Genomic DNA, 21,562 nt, shown 5'->3' with positions numbered 1-21,562 from the left:
CCTACATTTCCCATAATGCAACCTATCTTTAGCATCTTTAAACCCACAGACCTTCAGTTTGTAAAGTAGTGAGTAAAAGCACAGCGACCTCATGATCATTAGCGATCCACTGACTGAGCACTAACCATGGTGCGTAAATAGTGTTTGTCGGTTTGTTACAGGGGGATAATAACTGCTCGTACCAAAAACACCGGTAATGCTGAATGATAATTATGACTGCAAAATCAAACACAGTGCCAGTGACTAATTGAGCGCCTTCCTTGGACGCCGCGGTCACAAGTTTTCCACCTGGCAGCGCCTCAAAGTCTTTGAGCGCTCAGAGCCTGATGGAGCCTGACAGCTGATCGTCCCGATGCAAATTCACACAATGACCCGGGAGAGGCGAGGCGTTTAGAAACAGGGTGCGTGGGAGAGCAGCTCAGGGTTTTACAGGACTAACCCACAACAGGTAACCAGTTTCTGCAGAGCCCAATTCGACCTCTGTCAATCTGACGATTAAACACAGCAACTTATTTTACAGTTTTTCACAGCCCTAAATACTGATGCGACATTTGCACCAAATAATCGTGCAGCTATAGCTCAAGGCTGAGCTGCAACCTGAGACACTGAGATGATTTACACCTTTTAATCTCTAAATGAACAAAGAGGAAGACACCACGTCACATTTCAGCCAGCTGGAACAACAGCAGGAGGGATGTTCCCACAAAATTATCAGGCTTCATTCACAACTTTCTCAGCAGATTAAAAAGTCTGGAGCTGCAGAGAAAGCAAATAACGTATCATCAGACATCTGCAAGTATTCCAAGTATTTTCTGCACAAAAAAATACAAGCCTGAAACTTGGCTCCTGAAACAATGAGCGGTTAGAAAATACTAAACAAGGCCCCCAGAATAAAGCTGAAGTTATTTCACCAGACGTCTCTTCACCGCAGGGATTTCTCTAAATAAACTACTTCTTTTCTCTAGAGTGGTTGATGGCCATCACAATGGGCAGTGCCAGTTGGAGCCTTTATTTATCTGTAACATTTAGAACATGGTGTGTTTTTGTTTGTCAGTGTTTTAGTGTCGGTCTCGGTTCCTGTTGAGAGTAAAGGTTTCCTGTTTGATATCCACCAGCCTCCGTGGACTGCAGTTTTCCTCCTCCCTACTCTAGTCTTCATAAAGGCTCTGTGTGTCTCAGCAGCTGAGAGACTCTGGTGTGTGGTGCTTTCTCTTTCTGTCTCTGCACAGTGTTCATTATTCAGGAGGTCTCCAACTGTGCAACCTAAGTCCTGCTGGCAGCGGGTACCTGGCCTCGTCTCTCAGCACGGCCTCCTGAGGCGATGTGACGCACAAAGCCAGGTCACAATATATCAGCCCCCTGAGAGCTGGAGTCACAGCACTTCGGTGGGGAACAAAACATAAACGTATCAATAGTAGATAGACAGAATGACCTTAAGGTCCAGTGTCTAAGTTTGGTCCCTGATACAAAACCACCTGAGGTCTGATCCTGCTGCACAGTTCATCATGTATGATGAGAGATAACCCAAACAGACAAGAGAATACCAATAACAGACAAGAACACAGCTGGAAATAATCAAATCCTAACAACCTTTCCTCCTGAGACATTTTAGATGTAGCTGTCCACATCACGCAGCCTGACAGCAGCAGAGCAAACAGCAGGATTACATGCATCACTGAGCTCCAGTTACTTGTGGTATTCAGTTTCTAATTATGAGCCCAAAGCTGCGGACAGAGCCGTGTAATACTCAGCATTAACAGGACAGTCAGCTAAACGCTGTCGATGAGCTGTGCAGATATTTACTACAGGGCTGTGAAGAATTTACCTGCAGAGACGTGTCGCTCTCCTGTGGCTCGGCTGGAGAAAAACCCTTCTGTCCTGACACTGTCCCTGATACGCTGCTGCACTTCCTCCCTTCCCCTCCAACCTGGTCTTGTGACTTTAGGGACAACAGCTGACACCACTCCTACAAAATAAGAGCCCTTGGGCTGTTGCAGTACAGAGTCTTGGCTGTTTTTCTTCCTGGGGTTTCTTAGTATTTCTTTTTTTGGGGTTGTATTGTCTCATTCTCTTTCCTTGTTTTTATGTCTATTTCAGTTTTCCACCTTCGGCAGCCTCTTTCTTCTGAGTTTAATTCCTTAAAATAACCACTTCCTGCTGCTGCTTCACATTAAAAGCTCTAAATGTGACTATACAAGAAGGGCAGCATGAGCCCAGCAGGAATAATAACTACATAACCAAGTGACTGTGAGATGGAGCCAATATTCGTAGGACTATGTCATGTATTTAGTCAAGAGGATTTCTGATGCTGCAAAGGAAAGACATGGTAAAGCTCCTTCCTCCATATTGATGTTGCTTCCTCAAAGGAAGGTGGCCTTGCCATTGTTTTCAGTGAGGGGCCCTGTCAGATTAAAACAGAGCCACAGTGATGAGGTCTGTCAGCTCCGGCCTGGGAGACCGGTCTGACGTCTCTCAGTTGTGGTTTTAGTGCTGAACCACACAGGAAGACCGTTCGCTGCTACCAGCTGGGGCTGTGTTGCTCTGTGCACAAACTAAGCTCCTTCATACTTTTTACTCCATTTTAAACTTTTCTGTCCCAGTTCTGCTGGGTCACTTTTCCTGCAGACAAGTGACTGAAAGCTCCTCGCCTTCCACAGCACAAAGAAACCAGCTCAGGTTGCATTCTGAGTGAACGACAGCAAGCACAGACAGGAAACCAGGACAAGCTTCCCAGCTGTAACAGACTGGGGGGCCAGAGATATTCTCCCAGTCCTCGCAACATTCAGTACTTCACATTCAGCTTCTGTGCTTCTCTTACATGTTATGGCATAAAACAGCATCTGTGCCAGACGCCAAACCAGAACCAAGCTCACATTTAGCCAAGCCTGCAGAACATAAACAGATAGAACAAGTGACGTGATCTTACCTGACACAGGTGACAGGACCATGTTGCCTGACCTCTGAACTTCGTCAAATTTACTGAAGATGACGTTGAGCCTGGACACAGGGAGAGAAGAGAGAACTGGCATCAGTTGTTGTGATGGTAAGAACCTTCAGAGCAGAAATAAAGGGCCTGACTGCCTTCAGGCATCAGAAAAACAGAAACAGGCTCATTTCAGTCTCTCCAGAGAGCTGTGAAATAGGCCAAAGTAACTTCTCATCACCCAGAGTCTGCATCCAAAAATACACAGGCGGTGGTGGACCATGGTGGCTGCTGGGTAATATTATCAGAACAAACAACTCAGAAAGCCGATGTAACACCAGCCACAGGTGATATTTGTTGTTGTCTCTGTGCCACAGCGACAAAGAACAACTGTTATTGCACCAGTGAATCTATTTTATAATGTTGTTTAAGAAAGAGAAGCCGCTGAGTGTTTTCAAATGAAAGAGCCCAGGCAGACAGAAAAGCTTTGAGCCACATACAAGAAAGAAAAAACTCTGCACCAACTAAAAGTAGTTATATACTCAGGTATTGACTCATTCGTCAGCATTTGAACGCACCGTGACTGAGGCAGGCCCTTCTTCCCCAGGTCCATTCTCACTCGCTCTCCCACGTGGCGGTAGATTTCTACGAGACAGTTCATGGCTCCATCACGCACCTACAGGTCGGCGATAAGGACTCCACATGAACACACTGTCACACTGAATCTTCCTGTCACTTCTACAGTGCTGTATTTCTGTTCTATGCAAAAACAAACACTTGGGCTGTCGTATTCAAACATACACTGTGTATTGTTAAGTATTTTTTCTATTCATTGTCTTATGCAATCTCTTTATGTAATTTAATTGTAAAGCAGATAGTTTTTCTGGTGTTGTCTGTAGTTGTTATATATTTTTTCAGACAAATGAAGCACTGACTACATGCTCATCATTTCCACTAAATGTTTGTGGACCAGGTCTCAGGCTGTTAAGTCCAACTAGTCACTATTTTCCTCTCACAAGCAAAAAGGCAGATAAAACAATGTACATGGTTCCTGCACAACCAGCTCATCATTCTGGTGATGATGGCTCCTAACACACACACAAACACACACAAGCAATGTGTGTGTGTTTGGTTTCAGGAAGGGAAGTTCATGGGCACGGCTTCCTGTCGCCAGGAGGAAGTGTGGTTCCTATCAGGGGACAACACAGCCAAAGGCGGAGAAGGGGGACGACGGAGCTGCATCCCTGCAAAGGCTCATCTGTCTAATAACATCCGAATATTTCCTCCACCAAAATATATCAACTCACACAGTGAACGTGTGAGTCCAAACAGAAGCTTTGAGAAAGAAACAGGGCAGTGATCCTGCAGAGCTGTAATGTTTGCATCTGACCAGCAGAGGGCAGACGCCCATAAATAATAGTAGCAATCCTACCTGACTTGTGGGATCTCCGAGGAGGTTACAGATGTGGGGAACAATTTTACTAAGTGTCAGACTCTGGGATCCAAACCTGAAAACAACAAAATAAAAAAGATGATTGTAGCATGACATTAATACAAAGCTTTGTGCAAAATCCCATACCATGAAAACATTAGACTAAAAAAAATCCACCGTAACTTTGGAAAAGCTGAATTTCTGATTTTCTGAACCAAAATGAAAAGCAAAAACTGGTTCAACCTCAAATGTGAAGATCTGCCACAATAATCATAAAAAGCTTTTTTGGCCTAAATCTGTTTTCTGTACTAACTTGTCTAATATTTCCAGTGCCGATCGGATCAGCAGACGTCACTTACACGTTTAAGGTTGAGATGAGGCAGAGGCAGAGTCCTTCCCTGGTCCTGTTGTTCTTGTGTTTGAAGCCGCCCACCATTCGCTCCCACACATACTGAAAAAACAGAAACGGGGACAGATTTTCCTCACTGGGACCAGGTGAACACACAGGACACAGAGGTGTGAATAAAAGCATGTGCTGTTGTGCACCTGTGGGTTGGCAGCCTGGTCCATAATCTTGAGCAGAAGTGCTTGGTCCTGGTCTCGAACTTGGTCCTTGGCGTCTCCCAGTCGATCAATCAGGCTTGGCAGAACTGAGCAGACAGATAGTGGAAGCATCCTCTCTGCTCATTCTTTCAATAAATATTCTCTTTGTCAACTGAAATCTAATTTTACTGAATTTACCTATTTGTTCATTGAATGTACTTATATGATCTACTTTGGAGAATTTTACTTAAAATATTAAATGCACATGAAAAATATTTTTATATACACATTTACACTTGGTGGCTTCTACACTGCTATAGTCACTGCTCTAATTTAAATTTCCAATACTGTATTTTATCTGATTTGTTATTTAATATTTACTATAAAAAACATAATGAAGATCAGCTCACCAGTTCCAACCTGCGTCCTGAATCTCTCCTGCAGCCTGCTGACCAGAGCTGACAGGATTTCCATCCCCAGCAAAACCACCTGACAGGGAGAAAACACGCAGACAAAATGAGCCAGAGACCCTCAAAATCCAAGAAAGAAAAGATTCAGAAAGATCACAACCCGAGACCAGCAAAAACAATGCATTTGAATCTGAGCCGCAAAGGATTATGGGTAATGTGGCCAAACCAAGTGTTTTCACTTAAAAAAAAACACAAAATAACCAAAATAAACCGATTTTGTGCAATGAAATCAAAATACAATCATATTATCTTTCAATCAATGAGCCCAACCCCAAACCTCAAACACAACCATGAGTGAGGACGGTGTCCACATTTCAGAACAAGCTTCCTGTGAGCTGCACATTAACTTTCCTTGTCATGGGGTGGTATGGGAAACTCAATGAACGCATAGTGAGAGTTCCCCTGCTAACACCATATCAACACATACGCACCACCTGAGCTTTTTGTTCAGGCCCTGGTGCAATTTTTGGAAACTCTCTAATCATGTGAGAGACATACATGTCGGAAAACCAGACACACAATCCTCCTCCGCTGCCACCTGCTGGACGAAGACTGGTATTACACCTAGACCACCAACCCTGGAAGCACCAACGCAATTTACTACTTTTATTTACTCATGAAAAGCATCACTTCTAATTTACAACCGTTCATCAGGAGAAGGACCTGGGGAGGCTGGACTAATTTTATATTAAGAGGGGAGTAGATGACCAGTAAATAAAAATCAAATCCAGTGTGCACTGTGGAAGAGATTAAAAAAAAAAAAACCCAGATAAGCTAGGGTATAAATAAAATTCCCTCCAGCTCCCCTGTAGAGACAAATCCAGATAAAAGCTGCAGCTGAGGGAGCTGGTAGGCCTGCAGCCAAATAGTATTTCCAGTTTTTCAATTTCAATGAACTAGTTGATTAAGTTAAGTCTAAAACGCCTCAGAAAACAATAAAACATTCCCCGGGTGATGCAGTCCAAAACATAAAATTAGTGTGGCATTGGAATAAAAAAACCTACATTAGCATTTATGAAATTCCTGTGTCTGTAGACCGCCCAGAAGACAATTTATTCTAGATTTGTAGCACTGGAGTGTGTGAAAATCCTGCTGTTTCATGCCAGATGTTGATGTGCCTGCTGCTGTTTTCTCATTACAAACTGTGTCAAAACAGGATTAATATCATTCATCAGCCACCAAAGACCATAAAATGACTATGCACCCTGATCTACATTACAAACACAACAATATGGGGCATTTTTCCATCCACTCACAGCCTGAAAAATGTTTGCTATATTAATTAAAAGCCTATAAAAACACATTTTAATAGTTTCAGTGTTAATAAGCACCTTACATTCAGCAATGTTCTGTTTACATTCAATTGTGACAAACTAGGAAACACACAGTACACAGATATTTGTCTTAAGTAATAAACAGCGTTTAGACAGCTGAGCTAACTGCCTCACATGTAAACATTGACTTTTACTATCAGGATCTGCCATTAGGCCGTCTGCATTTACTATCAGCTCAACAAAACCTTTTAATTTACGAGACAGGCCCGGCTCGCCTGCCCACTGCTGTCCGATCAATTAACAAGAGCCATTAGACTAACGGCACATGAAGCGGCCCTTCATCCGGCTCCCACACACCTCTGAAGGGTTTTACTACCACACACACTTTACAGAACAGGCAGCCAGGAAGCTGATTTTCACATACTGAAAAACTGAAATCCTGTAAGACCCGCTCCTCCCTGCCACTGGCTCAGGCACAGAGGGAAACTGGGCTAATGGTGCTGATAAAATAAGCTCAGAGCCTCCGTCACTGTCACGCTCACCTGGGAGCCTCGTCCCCATTACAGACCAGAGGAGGCTGCGTTGCCAGCACAGGAAGCGGCAACATGATTGACAGTATTGGTGTGTGTGTGTGTGTGTGTGTGTGTGAGCTTTTGAGTCAGAGTTTTGAAGATACAGTCGCTCCATGCTTTGTGCAGAGAAAAGAAAATGACAAACGACAATATGTGCATTATACTAGATGGTTTATAAAGTACTTTATGATGCGAAAACACCTGTCGTAGTAAAAAAATATACAATTTTTACTTTTATCACTGCAAACTGGTTCATTTATTTTAATATATTTAGGGATTAGCCTCTGTCCTCTTTATTGTTAATGGAGCATTGAACCCTCCATGAAGGAGCATTTTCCTCACCTTGAAGTTGCTGGAGTTGACCCAGGAGCTGGCCACCCCGTCCACCATCCTGTCCAGCGTGGTCTGGTCCTGCTCCAGCTCTGGGGACTTCTCCTCATCCAGGATGAGGTCTACGACCTCCTGTCCCACCTGGAGCCTCTTCCCCAGGTCTCGTTGCATCACCTGCTCCAGCAAATGCTCCACGCTCACCTCCTCCTCCTCCATGGCTGCTGCAGGATGAACAGGCGCAGACCTCCAGCTGTTCCTTCTCCTCACGTCGGGCCCTCCAAAGCCCCAACAGTTGACAGGACCTGCTGCAGGATTTGGTTTACAAACCAGTTATTCTTCTCTCGAAGAGGCAGCTAACGGTGGAGACGTGAGCACCGTAGTATCCTGCGGCGGAGACACTGCCCTTCATTCTCCGCTGTGGTTTTTGCTGTAACGAAATTTAACGAAAAAAGGCGAAGTTTAGCACACTGAACTAAAAAAAAAAGTTAGCGGTCACATTCAAGCTCTATAACTGACACAAACCGAGCTAGCGGGGGTTTAGCCGAGGATTAGGGAGAACAGCGTCACTTTAGCGGCGGGTGCGTGTCCGTTATGTGGCTGAATAAATAAACACGAACCGTTAAACGTCAAAACAGTTCGTGTAGCTAGTTGTTAGCTCCTCCTGCTAGCTCGCCGCTAGCCCGCTTAAATCCAAAGCACAGCCCGGCTAGTGTTAGCTGGGCAGGCTAGGTTAGCTGCTAAATACCGACCACCGGCAGCTCTACCGTCCCGGTCCCGTTTCTGGCGGGTTAATTAATCAGTTATTAACTCGGGGACCGGTTTGTACATTCACTCACCGGATGGACCGAATCGCTCCCTGAAGAAAAGTCCGAAGTGGCGATGCCGCCTCCGGCCACAAATTTCCGTCGCTCCACATTAACAGCCCTGCGCTAAATTAACGTGGTTGTTTAACCCTGGAGCCATTTCGGTGCCTAAACTGGATTATCACACATCAGCCGCTGCGGTTTAACACGACAAAGTCATTATTTGCCATAGTAAATCACCGCATGTCCCACGGCAGACGCCGTACAGGCTGCAGCGTGCTAACCGCAGAACGACGACCCCTGGCGGCAGGACCGAGCAACAACACCCCCCCTCTGCAGGACCAGGGTGGACTGGGTGGATGGGTGAACCTGATTGACACCCTCTACCTGGCACCCAACCAGCACCCTAAAATGACAACTTCATTAATCACTCCAGAGGTCAAAGCTCAGATTTGTTACACACAGGTCCAGTGAAATGCTTTTGTTGACTCTCCAAAACATAAAAAAGAAAATAACATCCAGTATAAGAGTAAAATAATGTGGCTATATTAAAGTGTAGTGTAAACTGAAATGGCAACAGCAAGCTAGAATATAATAAATATTATAGTTAATAATACAAATATCTGCACAAAAAGTTGAAAGTAAATTGGCACTTGGCAACTATTTAAAATAAGATAAACCTTATTAATCCCAAAAGGAAAACTCAGGTAATTTTGATCAATTGTTATTTTTAACAAAAAACTGCAAAAAATCCAGTAAACTGCTGGTCCAGACATTTGGAGAATTCCACCTCATTTGTAGAAAACTTCAAGTATTTTTGACAGTTTTCTTTTATTTAATGCCTAGTTAAAAGTTAAAATGATAATTAAATGATCTACAGATTACATAATAGATACAATAAATGAACAAATGAGCTGGAAGTAAACTAGAAGCTTCATGGCCTTAGAACTAGATTAGACATTATTGCTGTTTAAAAAAAAGATTGCAGCCAAGTTGCATGTAGTAACTGGGGCCCTGAATGGGGCCCGGGGCAGCTGCCCACTTTGCCCAGCTGGTAGCCGAGTGGGTGGGCTTTCTGTCAAATGCAGGTGCCCTCTTCACAAAATCAAGGTGGACGTGTCATTGTCAAGAGGTCTCATTTTTATTTCGGGAGCAGGTCATGTCCCACCCAGCTTTGGGATGACAACAAGAATCATTCACTTTACGGTGAACGGGAGGCTGGAGCGAGCGGAGTTTGGAGCCGACTGCTCTGCTGCAGATGTCAAAGGTAAGAAAGGAGGCGGATTTAAAACGTACATTATCGTCAGGCTCATCTCATTTAATGAAAGTGTCTAAACACACGTCCGGGGAATGTGGGCAGCTGGAGGTTTGTAAGAATTTCCTGTGGAGTCTGGGTAAAGAGCCTGACCTGCATGTGGCTTTGACAGCTCCTCGGTTTAAAGGGCTTTTTCTTTTTCACTCGTCATCGTGTGTCAGAGATGAATCAATCGTGTGACGACCAGGTGCTTTGCTCCTTATCTGGGGCCTTTAATCTGTAAAGGCACAGACATTTTAACCTTTTACCATCCACTGTTGCACCTGTGGGACACAAAAACAATGACTGATCTATTTAGAAAAGACAACTCCAACTCCAGCTCACCAACCCCTGGGCAGGTATTTGGTTTTAGTTGCTCAGCCACAAAAAAATATTTACTTCCAAATTGACCAGACTATTTCCTGTCAAGCCCTGAATCTGTGAATCGTGTTTCAGTCCTGAACTCTCTCTGTGTGACAGATCTGTTTCGGGCGGCAGCTGAGGCAGGACCTCACCACATCCTGAAGCTGTACGACCCCAGCGGCAGAGTGCTGAACATCTGTCCGCAGCTGGAAGCCAACAGCGAGGACTCGTACTACCGACTGGAGGTGGTGGCGTCAGATTTTCAGAGTGAGCGGCCTCAGTGGTGACACCCGACATCCACCTAAACAAATCTACAACTGTGACTGTTCCCAAACCTTAAATAAAAACATCATCGGTGTCTTTAACTTTGGACTCAGTTAATGTTGATTTCCTGCCACACAGTAAAACTCCTCGGTGTGTTTGGTCTGCCCACAGGCGTGTTGATGCCAGCAGAGCTGGACGACATGGAGTACAGGTGAGACTTAACTGAAACTCGATTTATCGCTGCGTCCGTGTGAAAAGGGCTCAGTGTTGTTCCCTGTCTGCATCTTCAGGCTGCATCATCTGGAGAGCAAAGTGATTGAAGACGTGGGAAAGACCCCGGACATCATCTGTGAGCTGAAGAGCCAAGTGGAGTCTTTTAGGAGGAAGCTGGAGGTTCGTTATTGACTCAAATTCAACCAGACAAAACTGATGCCTTCACTTCTGGCAGTTTTCTGATTTTTCCACACTGTCCCTGAATGTGACACGCTGTCCAATAATAACTAGAGTGTGGAGCACCTGAGCTGGATGGGTCTGTTCAAGGACGACGGCGACCAGCAGGTCTCGCCAAAACCCAGAACCCCTCAGCTGAGCGTGCAGGAGGAGCGCCAACAAGTCCGCAGGAAGTTCCTCAACATGAGGTGAGCTCACTGTCTGGTTTCAGACTTGAACCTGTTTGAAAGTGATCGTTTATTAATAAGAATCAAGGTGTTACCTTGGCCCTCAGATCATCAGGTAAAGTTCATGTTGGGATTGACCTGAAAACTGGAAAGTGTCTGCAAGTGATCCCACATTAGAGTTTTGTCTCCTCTGGGTTGCTGTAGCTCGTTGCAGGTGACAGAAGAAGTGAGAGAGCATCTGAAAAGTCCCATTTTCGACAACTGGTGAGTAAAGACACACATTAAAACACACACACACACACACACACACACACACGCCTGTCACACCTGTGTGTGGGCTGTTGTTTCCAGGCAGTGGGAGGAGGCGGAGATGCTGGTGCTCCTCCAGGTGATGTACACCGACCTGGACTTCCTGACGGCGTTCCACATCGAGCTGGAGGTCCTGCAGAACTTCCTGTTCGAGGTCTACTGCCACTACAACAGCATCCCCTTCCACAACTTCCAGCACTGCTTCTGCGTCACCCAGATGGTACGGATGGGACGAGGGCGTCAGGTTTATCAGGGGAGGAGATCAACAATGATACTGAGAGGATGACGAAGGTTTCTGGTTTCTGCAGATGTACGGGCTGATTTGGCTGACAGACCTCAGGAGTAAATTGGGAAGAATCGACCTGCTGATCATGTTGACCTCAGCTCTGTGCCACGACCTCGACCACCCCGGCTACAACAACGTCTACCAGGTGGCCTCACTGTTGTTTTCTCTTATAATTCACGTCTGTTTGTAATTAATCTGGACGCTTTTTAACTTTCCCACAGATCAACGCTCAGACTGACTTAGCTCTTCGCTACAACGACATTTCACCGCTGGAAAACCACCACTGCGCCGTCGCCTTCGGGATCCTGTCCAAGGTGAGTCGGTAAATCTGACACGTTGACGTTATATTGGTGTTAATTCAATAAAATACTGCAGCTGGAATACATTCAAAAGTTGTCAATGTGCTTTTATTTTGAAGCCGGAGTGCAACATCCTCAAAAACCTGACCAGCGAGCAGTACAAACACATCCGAGGAGGAATGATCAAGTAAGACTCCAGCAAACAGCCGCGCTCGCGTCCTTCCTGCTGCTGCTGCTGAGGTTCAGTGTTTAAATGTGTTTTCAGATGTATCCTGGCCACCGACATGGCGAGGCACAACGAAATCCTCAACAAGTTCAAAGTCCTGCAGCCGGTGTTCAACTTCACCAACAAGGACCACAAGGAAGTGGTAAAGGAAAACAGGCTGAAACCCTCTGGAAACTGGTTTCTGTTCTTTTCTGGGTTTTCAGTTATTTTCATCTTCATTTAACCTCATCGTCCTCCTTCCACATTAAAACAGCAAAATCAAATCGTTTCCTACTTTCCTCCTCATTAGTTTTGCCACTTGAAATTCCAGCTCTTATTTTGAAAAGAGCCTCCTACGAAGGAGACCAAACTCTTACCTGTGATTCTGACTCTGAGTCCTTGTTTCCAGCTGATGAAGATCATGGTGAAGGTGAGCGACATCTCCAACGAGGCGAGGCCGATGGCGGTGGCCGAGCCCTGGCTGGACTGTCTGCTGCAGGAGTTCTTCAACCAGGTTTTTAGCAACACACAAGACCAGCTGGTCCTAACAGCGTGTGGTTTGGAGACAACAAAAGTTATTAACAGATTTAGGATTAACTAGGACAAACGCTGGAACATACCTGGGGAAGTTATGGCCGACATCACACCCCTGACTCGTGTTTGTCTTATTTCATGTGTAGAGTGACACAGAGAAGCTCAAAGGGCTCCCAGTGACTCCGTTCATGGACCGAGACAAAGTGTCCAAACCGTCGTCTCAGACCAACTTCATCCGGTTTGTTCTGCTGCCGCTGTTCACCGAGCTCACCAAGCTCTTCCCCTGCCTGGAGGTAAATCGGCACCAGTCGGTCCGGACACTGAACCTGAATTTATTGTTAGTTACGTCACTTTGGAGCTGAAAGAATGAACAGATCTTTCAGCCAGTCAACAGTAAATTAACTAATTTAGGATCAAATATGTTGTGAGACTATAGAACTAAACCCCCTCAGGAGTTCAGCTGGTAATTATTCTTCTGTTTGAGCTGAATTAGATTTTTCTAATCACTCATCCTCCCGTTTTTATCTAAAGTTATTATTTGGCCTTAAACATTTGGCTCAGAACATCAGGACGTTGTGTGACAGGACTCGGGGGATGTTTGCTAAGAATTTGTGGGTTTTTTTAGGTTCTGGTTTTGTGCACAGCAGGTTTGTATGAGCACCTGTAATGTTTACTTTTAATAAATAAATGGTTCTTTAGGATTTCAGCTTCTGAAACTGTCCTGTCGTCGTGCAGCAACATATTCTGGAGCCGGTGCAGAGGGCCCTGGAGTATTACTCCGACATGGAGAGAGCCAGAAAGGAGGAGGAGGAGGAGGAGGGGACCAACAAACCGTGAGGAGGAAGAGGAGGAGGTGTAATTTCACAGACATTTAGTGCAAATGACCACAATCAGCAGCAGCATGTTAGAACTGAATCTATCACATCTGGAAGCGTCGACATGCAGAGTCTCTACAGGGTCGGCTGGTGTTTGAAGTTAGGGGGAGTCTCCTTGAAAACATGGAAACAGACGAGTCCCACCCTGCTCACCACAGTTGTACCGTGAACTCTAACGCATGTGGGGGGGGTCCAACGTTGAAAGGATGAGTCTGGTGATATTTTTCCTTCTAATCACTAAATCTCAGATTAAAACACCACCAGATATCTTCATCAGCATTACACACTGTAGTTTATTCTCAGTCCCACTGCCACTACCACTCACTACAGACCAAATGTGGACTCATCCACCACAAAAAATAGTCCCCAACACAAGTTTCCCTTTTGTTGGATAAAAATTACAGCGTCGTCAGGAACCAAGACTCAAACACAGTGTTTATAAAATAAATAACACCAGACTGATCCTAAATGATCATAAATGCTCACTGACAAAAACTAATCGATCACCGATTTTTACATTTGAAACGATTCAACTTTTAACTTGTGAACTTAGGAAATTCTGCATTTCCTGTTAGTGTGTGTGTGCTTTTGTGCTCGGTGTTGAATCAGAGCATGTGTAAGGTGCCGTGACCTTTAAACCCAATAAAGAGCATTAACGTGAAAAATGAAACGTCAACGCCGTGCACATTTAAAAGAAGTCATCTTTATTCTCCATCACTTCATTCACAAATCTCCAGAACAAAAAAGTGCAAATACGAGTAATGCTTCTGATAAATATTAAGAGTCAGAAATAAAACCAGCCAGGGCTCAATGTTAGTGTGAAATTAAAAAATGCAATCACAATAGATCTTCAATATGTACAACATTACATTCTCTTGGCATGTAAAAACATCTGCTTTAACAGCATGTAGCGTTTTCTGTTTCCCAGTTTTTATTTTGCGCCACAGTAAAAACACGACACAGGAACGAATGAGAGGAGACAAACAGGCTGAGACTCCAAAACAAAAAACCATATTGTTTCTTTCCCAAAATCTTTTTTCCACCAGCTGGAAATCTGAAGAAATTTAAAACCGCTCCGTGCTTCATTATTAATGATCCGGCAGCAGCTGCCAGGCTGAAATCAAATTTGTCTTCAACCAAACATTATTTAGCTTTTAGTGTCACAAACAGCAGAGGTACAATATCACTGGCTTATTACTGTCAGTTTGTGTGAGAGGAGGATTATAGTACCGATTTAAAACAGTCTCAGTTCAATTAGTGGTCCTGAAACTGGTCTCATCAAGGCCCCGACACACGTGGGGCTTAGAGCTGACGACCACATGGCAAACATCATATTTTACATCATATATATATATATGATGTAAAATATGATGTTAACACACATTTTAAGGCTCTGAAACCTCCTGACACACTTCAGTTAACACAGAATCAAACTCCAACATCGTCGTACCGACAGGAACGTTTTTATGCTGCTACAGTAAAACTTCTGTTTCAGACAGAACATACAAATGAACAGTGATACAAGCAACATGAATCTAAATGTGGCAGCAACATATCAGTAAAGTACACAAACAAAGTGCAGCAGGCTGAGACTCTCCAGCCTTAAACTATCTCACCACTGGTCCCAGTTTTTTAAAGCATGAATAATGCCCTAGTGTTAATTCCAATTCCCATTCCCACACTATCCATAAGAGCAGATTTTAAGACTCCCTGCCACCTGTAAAATAATATAAATAACATATAATAAACTGGCAGCAGCGTTTATTGGAAGATTATCTCATTGAACAAGGTGAGTCTGACCTGGACGTCTGGATCATGAACCTCGTCTGTGCTGTTAGTTTGTATATTCACGTCTCAGCTTTCAGTCTTTGCTTTGACTCGGCCTGGAAGTTCGTGTCTTTAGCTCCATGTCTGCAGCTTTACTTTTCTGTTTTCTAATCACTAATCACTGTGGAGCAAAGAAATCCAACTTTCTCTGCTTCCAGATTGTCCAGTTCTTTCTATCAGTGTACAGGATGAAGTTAATTACGTTCTGACATCTCATGGACAAACTGGAATATTTGCTTGACACTGTGACAAATCACGCCACAGTGGGAGAGGCAGCAGCTGTTAGCCAGCGAAGCCCAGAGCACAAATGTATTATTAATCTGTTCAAACCTCAAGTGGGGGCATAGGGCGATAAAAGTGCAGGCCTGCAGGAATTAAAGTGAAATCAAACTTCAGACCTAAACCATGAAGCTTCCAAACAGGATTTCCAGGAATGAGCAAGAACAACCTGAGCCTGAAAGCTGTGTGTTCTCTCCTGCGGCCGACAAAAAACACACCTTTTTCCAATAAAATAATCTTCCATGCAGCCACAGCTTAACATCAGTTTTGTCTTCGCTGTGCTGGAGCTGCAGACAGTCTCAGTGCTTCCCTCCAGTGTTGTTGTTTGAACCAGCAGCACTGGAGGAGTCGCTGTGTGAGTGAGAGCAGCTGCAGCAAGCAGCTTTTGGCAGCAGGGCCCTGAACACATGCTCCGCTCTCTGCATCGTTGGCAGCAACTGTCGCCGCCTGACTTTCTCCATTTTCTCTTCAGTCTGAAAACAACTGCGGGTTTGAAACACTGAATGTGTGACGGTGTAAACTCATGGAGCGCTGCAGCAGTGGGTACTACAGGGTTGGGACTTGCCTGTCAGGAGGAGGAGATTCTTCACAGGTTGCAGTACAGTAGCGTCACCGGTTCGACCTATTTACACGGCTGAGGCAGGACAGCCCGTCTCTGCTGCTAATTGAACATGATGGACTCAGGATCCTGGTTCATCATCTGGGCCATGTGTCGCAGGACGTCCTTCTTGGTGATGATGCCCAGGAGTCGCCTGAGCAGACACAGAGATAAATGCTGCTTTTCTTTCCTTTTAATGGTAACACACTCAGTTCGTTTAGCTCTGGGCAAAGCTGCAGCTCAAGGAAATTAAAAATAAAAATTATAATTAGCTGCAGCCCTAAATCAATAGTTATTTGTTACTTGAAGTACCAAAGATCAAGGTTATTGATGAAAACAGAAAGTGTAAGGACTTAATCTGTCCATCATATGGAGACATTTCACCTGAGGAGAAAATGAAATAAACTAAATGTTTGATATCCGGTATAATACTCATTAACCCTTTAAGCAGCTGCTGCTGTTTTGCATTTTTATCATATCAGGGGTTGGACAAAATGCTGATGACGCCTTGGCCTCAGAGAAAAGACCCAATCAAATGAAGCCAGTAGTATAAACAATTATTAAATTGATAACACAATAGTAATGTAGTAACAATAACCATGAGAGAGAGTTATTGTTTATTAAATGCAGTTGGGTTCATTCAACAAATGCAAATATATAATTTTATAACTGGAGTTTTATTTTATTTGTGGTTAATGGGAGTATAAATAAATTTATAAAAGTAATGTTTATCACTAAACCATCACAGCATCTTAGCTCCGACATGCAGTTGGTCCTTACCCGCTCCTGGTGACCAGACACTGGCGGAGGCCCAGCTTGCGGAAGATGTCCACCACCGTCTCCATGGGCGTGTGGTCGGTGACGGTGAAGGGGCTGAGGTTCAGGATGCGGCGCAGTTTCAGCGGCTGCGGGTTGCTGGCCGGCAGCTGCGGCGCGTCCTCTGTGAAGTAGACCACCGAGCTGCTCACCACGCCGTCCTGCTTCTGACGGGCGTTTTCTGTGGACGTAACGAGGAGAGAGGTCCGCTAAGACATCTGGAGGCTGATTGTCATCCTATTACATCTGACATCAGTTTATCTAAGGCAGCTCTATGCTCAGTAAACAACAGCCCTGTCAACATTATATTAGAAGAAAGCAGAAAACAGTGGAGTGAATATTAAATGTTTGTACTGATGGCGAGGGTCAGATCCCGGCGCTGGACGAAGCCGATGAGCCTCTCAGACTCCCGGGACACGACCACCGGGAAGCCGTTATAATCGGTGTCTTTGATGAGCGTCTCGACGTCCTCCACTGTGGTGGTGTCCTGGGTCAGAACAGCCAGCGGGGGGTCGTTCCTGCGGGGCCGCATCACGTCAGTGGCCAGGGTGCGGTGGGTGAACTCGTCCCTGACGTCCAAGTAGGGGTAGCCGTTGAGCTGGATGTGCGACTCGTAGATACCCTCCTTCCCGAAGGCGTCTGCCACCCACTTGCTGGTGACGGCGGCGGCCATCAGCGGGACGATGTACTCCAACCCGCCAGTGAGCTCGAACATGATGACCACCAGGGAGACGGTCATCCTGGTCACCCCGCCTGCAGGGAAACAACCACAGCTGCTTCATTAGGGGCGTTAAGACGTCACCTTGACTCTGATGGACCAGAGCTGTTACAAACCACATCTGTCTTCATAGACTCGGTAAACCAACAGAAACAGCAGCATGGAGGCGACATGGCGTCCTCCCTCAAAGAGGCTGTGATCCAGTTCACATGCGCCGACTCTACTCACCCAGGCAGGCGGCCGCTCCCACCATGGCATACAGCCCAGGTGTGACACAGTCTGCGCCAGGCCGGCACCAGTTCTTAAAGATGATCCAGTCATGGTGGTGGTACGCCATCTGCTCGACGGCGATCCCAACGATCCGGCCGGCGATCGCTCCCACTGCCATACTAGGAATGAAGAGACCTGACGGGATCTGAAGACCAAACCCAATCAGAGACCCAACCCTGGACTTTAATAGGTAGATAAAAAACAAATGAGTGCAAAATATTTGAATGTCACGCTGACCTTCATGCCGAAGGTGAAGATTGTGATGACGATCTTGAAGATGAGTGCGAGGGCGAGCTGCCACAGGGCGTTGTAGACCCCAGGTCCTGCTGGTCGGTCTGGGATGTCGTCTACTGGCCGACTCATGTTGGGGTTATTGATATAATCGCAGAGCTGCGACGACTCCAGTGAGCCGCAGTCGTTGAAGAGCTCAGAGATGAGCTCACTGGTGCTGCGCCGAGTGTACGGGTTGGGGTACGCCAGCACGGCAGTGATACCGGTCACGGCGATTACCTCCAGCACCGGGTATTTCCCTAGCTGGGTGGTCTTCCTCCGCCGACACCAGGCGATGTTGGCCCTGATGAAGAGGGTTCCCCAAAGACCACCAAACACGCCCAGCAGGATGAAGGGTACCAGCTCAGCCATGTACCACGGAGTATGGTACTCCACGTAGAACAGCACCAGGCGACTGTTGCCAAATGGGTTGATAGAGCGTAGAGTGAAGGCGGCGACCAGGGCGGCGAAGAACGAACGCCACAGGGTCTTCAGAGGGAAATAATAACTGACCTGCAGGACAGGAAAAGGAGAGGGCGAGGCTGTTTACCACAACCAAAAACCATCACCATGAGACGACACCTGATCACAAAAGCAACAGGTGGAGTAAGCTGGTTTTATAACGAACCTCCTCCAGGCTGAACAGAACTCCTCCAATGGGAGCTCCAAAGGCCACGGACACTCCAGCAGCTGCTGCAGCTGATAACACCTGTGGAAAATTAAACAATAGAATAAAAAAGTGTCCAATGTCAAAAAGTGGCAGGAAACACGACCTAAAAAGCTACAAAGTGAAAAAAATGAACCGAAAGAACGGCTGTTTTGGTTCGTGTTTCAAGTGAGAACGAAACATCTGATTATCTGGCAGCCTGACACATGAAGACGCCTAACAACTGTTTTCATTCTTTTATGTCCAACGTCACTCAGGTGGAGGGCAGCAGCATACCTCTCGCCGCTTGCCTTCGTTCTTGCTGTATTTGGAGAAGAGGCTGCAGAAGAGGTTTCCGCAGCAGCAGGCCACGTGGACCAGAGGACCCTCTTTCCCCAGGCTGAGGCCCGATGACACAGCCAGGACCAATGTGACCGTCTTAATCAGCAGAGTCCATTTCCCCAGGTAGCCCCGGATAATGAAGCCGCTGAGGATCGTCTTGATCTATACAAGGTGGAAACAATATGTGTGATGGCTGATAACTGTTCTCCTTCAGGGTATTCTGTTATCAGGTGTCATGTTGATGGACATCTGTCGATATCTGACCTCTGGGATTCCTGAACCGCAGGCGTACGGAGCGAAGACTCGCACCAGTGACACTGCCAGGAAGGAAAACAGAAGGGCCCACAGAATGTACAGGAAGTAGTTCAAGACGTACACCCCCGCACCCTGCAAGGCACGTAGAATCAAGTCAAGTTAAATGTTGGGACCGTTAGCAGGAAATATTGCAGGTGTTCACACAGAAATCTACCACTCAAATACAACGGTGTGCAGTGATGCAGTGCAGTAGACAGTTAACAGAAATGACAAACTGATGGCCTTCGACCTGCCCCTGAGGGAGGGTAAATGCTAAATGTTCGGTCTGTGTGCAAAGTGTTTTTCTGGTAAGAGCAGGTCTGACCTCAGTGTGGCCGGTCATCAGCTCCGCCCACTTCTGCCACTGTGGACACTTGTCTCGGTCGTCGAAGGTCGTCTCGTTGGACGTCCAGCAACACTGCTCGTGGCTGTACCAGAAGGCTGACAGACACACGCCTTCCTTCAGGTCTGTCATCCAGTCCACCGCCAGGTCGATCACGCCGGCCAGCGTACCTGCAAACAACCACAGACGATAGAAGAATATTTCATGCACATTAACCAAGACCCAGGTGGTGCATATTCTTCTCTGTCATCACTTCATTTTATTGTCATGACTTTTTATCCCACACAGAGTCTACAATTTAAATTGTAATCTCCACCTTAATGCAGAGAACAACAGCGCAGCTGAGAGTGAGAATTACATATGACAATAAGCAGGTAAGTGCTAAAGAAGCAGATTCAGTTGGAGAAATGGTGTGTATCCTCCTCCCTGGCTGACCTGACAGGAGTCCGATGAGCAGCATCACCACCCATCCTGACCAGGCGTCCAGCAGGCTCTTGATCAGCTCCCAGATCGACTCTTTACTCTTACTCGTGATCTGGGAGAGAAGCAACAGGGACAAATAAACATGATTCATTCACACAGAAAACAGAACCTCCAATAAGAAACATTAAAGTAAACTCAATTTGCACGGATGTGGGTCTAAGGAAAGCCTGGGGGAACCTTGCGGTGGCGATCCGTGTCTCTGGATTTCTCCCTCAGCCAGTCGATGGTGTGGAAGTCTTCATACGTGCCCACGTCAGGAAAAGGCTCATCCAGGAAATCCATCAAATTTCCAGCTCCGTTCATTTCCTCTGTGGGCGTGGCACTGCTGACACCTGGCACAGGTGAGCAGACCATTAATCTTCTGAACATCAGTCTGACATTAAACGACATTTTTTGTTTGTTTCTCCACCTAAAAAAAAAATTTACATTTCCAGGGAGACTCATGGCTTCTAGCCACAATATGACTGGTGTCTATTTGTTTTACACACCTCCACCTCTCTCTCAGATGGAAAAACATGTTGGATATGATTTCTTCTTCAGTCTGACCCTCCCTCCTTATTAACCAAATAATCAACTCCAATAAATTTTGCCTGAAAACGTTGAAAACTGAAGCATCAAATCTGAGGAACACTGTGAATCCCTGCTCCGAAAACATAGGTTTGTCATTTACTGCAAACCTCATTTCTATGTGCCGACTCTCGTTTTATCCACAAACCAACAGAATAGAGACACAAAACAAAATAAAAAACCACAATATTTACGTTAGCAGCTAAAGCTAACTGTGTCAGCTAGCATTAGCCTTTAGCTAAGTTCGCGCTTTAACTTCGTCTTTTACCTTCCGCGGCCTCCATGTTACAGTCCGTGTTGACAGTAGGTGGCAGATGAATCTTCAAGATTATTAACCCACATCTACACGAAGCGAACCATCGCTGACATGTTCGATATTTAGGGAGAAATCAATAAATTGGTAACAGCTGGCGTCTGACACTCTCTACCCACAATGCACCTGCTGGAAGTCTCGCGATTTTTTCCCGTCATCTCGCGTTGTTTGCGCCGAAGTCAGAAATCGTACAAAAAATAAAATAAAATGTACATAATGGGCAAAAACCTTTCCTTTTGCAAAGGAAATGTAATTAAATGACCAAATATACAAAAAGGTTCTTATGTTGTCGCATTAGTCGTAAAAATATATTAGAGATCAGACTATTTAGATCTGATTACCTGGATCAGGTGTGTTCGTGTATGTTCGATAATGCAGATTCTGGAGGGGGAAGAATTGTGCA

The 21,562-nt window shown here is 45.5% G+C and overlaps 3 protein-coding genes and 1 non-coding gene across 21 annotated transcripts in view; 2 read left to right on the top strand and 2 right to left on the bottom strand.

The window, feature by feature from the left end:
- LOC113127175 (CLIP-associating protein 1-A-like) overlaps positions 1–8,628 on the bottom strand; it is a 29,926-nt gene extending 21,298 nt beyond the window's left edge. For 14 of the 16 annotated variants that reach the window (XM_026301511.2, XM_026301514.2, XM_026301513.2 and 11 more), the window contains exons 1-8: positions 8,381–8,628; positions 7,557–7,971; positions 5,309–5,387; positions 4,902–5,005; positions 4,715–4,806; positions 4,356–4,431; positions 3,502–3,599; positions 2,927–2,997 (exon numbers count right to left, since the gene is read on the bottom strand). In XM_026301511.2, the coding sequence (XP_026157296.1) occupies positions 2,927–2,997; positions 3,502–3,599; positions 4,356–4,431; positions 4,715–4,806; positions 4,902–5,005; positions 5,309–5,387; positions 7,557–7,760 (724 nt within the window). In that variant the 5' untranslated portion in view covers positions 7,761–7,971; positions 8,381–8,628. Of the gene's footprint in view, positions 1–1,825; positions 2,021–2,926; positions 2,998–3,501; positions 3,600–4,355; positions 4,432–4,714; positions 4,807–4,901; positions 5,006–5,308; positions 5,388–7,556; positions 7,972–8,066; positions 8,084–8,380 lie in introns of those variants that run through there. The other 2 variants (XM_026301512.2, XM_026301526.1) reach the window with 2 other exon arrangements.
- LOC113127613 (U4atac minor spliceosomal RNA) lies at positions 5,714–5,842 on the top strand. Its single transcript, XR_003295455.1, has one exon. It is a non-coding gene; the product is annotated as a U4atac minor spliceosomal RNA (small nuclear RNA).
- Positions 8,629–9,129: 501 nt separating the features above from the next.
- LOC113127180 (high affinity cGMP-specific 3',5'-cyclic phosphodiesterase 9A-like) lies at positions 9,130–14,083 on the top strand. Of its 2 annotated transcripts, none has more exons than XM_026301537.2 (14): positions 9,130–9,614; positions 10,122–10,271; positions 10,440–10,479; positions 10,559–10,661; positions 10,773–10,906; positions 11,090–11,149; positions 11,237–11,414; positions 11,503–11,625; positions 11,702–11,794; positions 11,899–11,966; positions 12,045–12,147; positions 12,394–12,498; positions 12,665–12,811; positions 13,254–14,083. In XM_026301537.2, exons 1-14 carry the CDS (start codon positions 9,527–9,529, stop codon positions 13,353–13,355), a joined length of 1,494 nt encoding a protein of 497 aa, XP_026157322.1. In that variant the 5' UTR covers positions 9,130–9,526; the 3' UTR covers positions 13,356–14,083. The 2 variants fall into 2 exon arrangements, with proteins under 2 accessions (XP_026157322.1, XP_026157321.1); XM_026301536.2 differs by having other exon boundaries at positions 10,407–10,479.
- Positions 14,077–21,521, bottom strand: clcn4 (chloride channel, voltage-sensitive 4). Of its 2 annotated transcripts, none has more exons than XM_026301529.1 (12): positions 21,501–21,521; positions 20,457–20,611; positions 20,232–20,331; positions 19,779–19,966; positions 19,424–19,546; positions 19,115–19,321; positions 18,800–18,880; positions 18,139–18,684; positions 17,860–18,046; positions 17,268–17,666; positions 16,878–17,094; positions 14,077–16,251 (listed from the first exon to the last, which is right to left on the bottom strand). In XM_026301529.1, exons 2-12 carry the CDS (start codon positions 20,580–20,582, stop codon positions 16,161–16,163), a joined length of 2,265 nt encoding a protein of 754 aa, XP_026157314.1. In that variant the 5' UTR covers positions 20,583–20,611; positions 21,501–21,521; the 3' UTR covers positions 14,077–16,160. The 2 variants fall into 2 exon arrangements, with proteins under 2 accessions (XP_026157314.1, XP_026157312.1); XM_026301527.1 differs by lacking the exon at positions 21,501–21,521 and adding an exon at positions 21,115–21,302.
- Between the last annotated feature and the right edge of the window lie 41 nt (positions 21,522–21,562).

The sequence above is a fragment of the Mastacembelus armatus genome, chromosome 2, assembly GCF_900324485.2.
Source record: "Mastacembelus armatus chromosome 2, fMasArm1.2, whole genome shotgun sequence".
NCBI lineage: Eukaryota > Metazoa > Chordata > Actinopteri > Synbranchiformes > Mastacembelidae > Mastacembelus > Mastacembelus armatus.
Note: the sequence above shows the minus strand (reverse complement) of the source record. Positions and strands in the feature narration are given on the sequence as shown.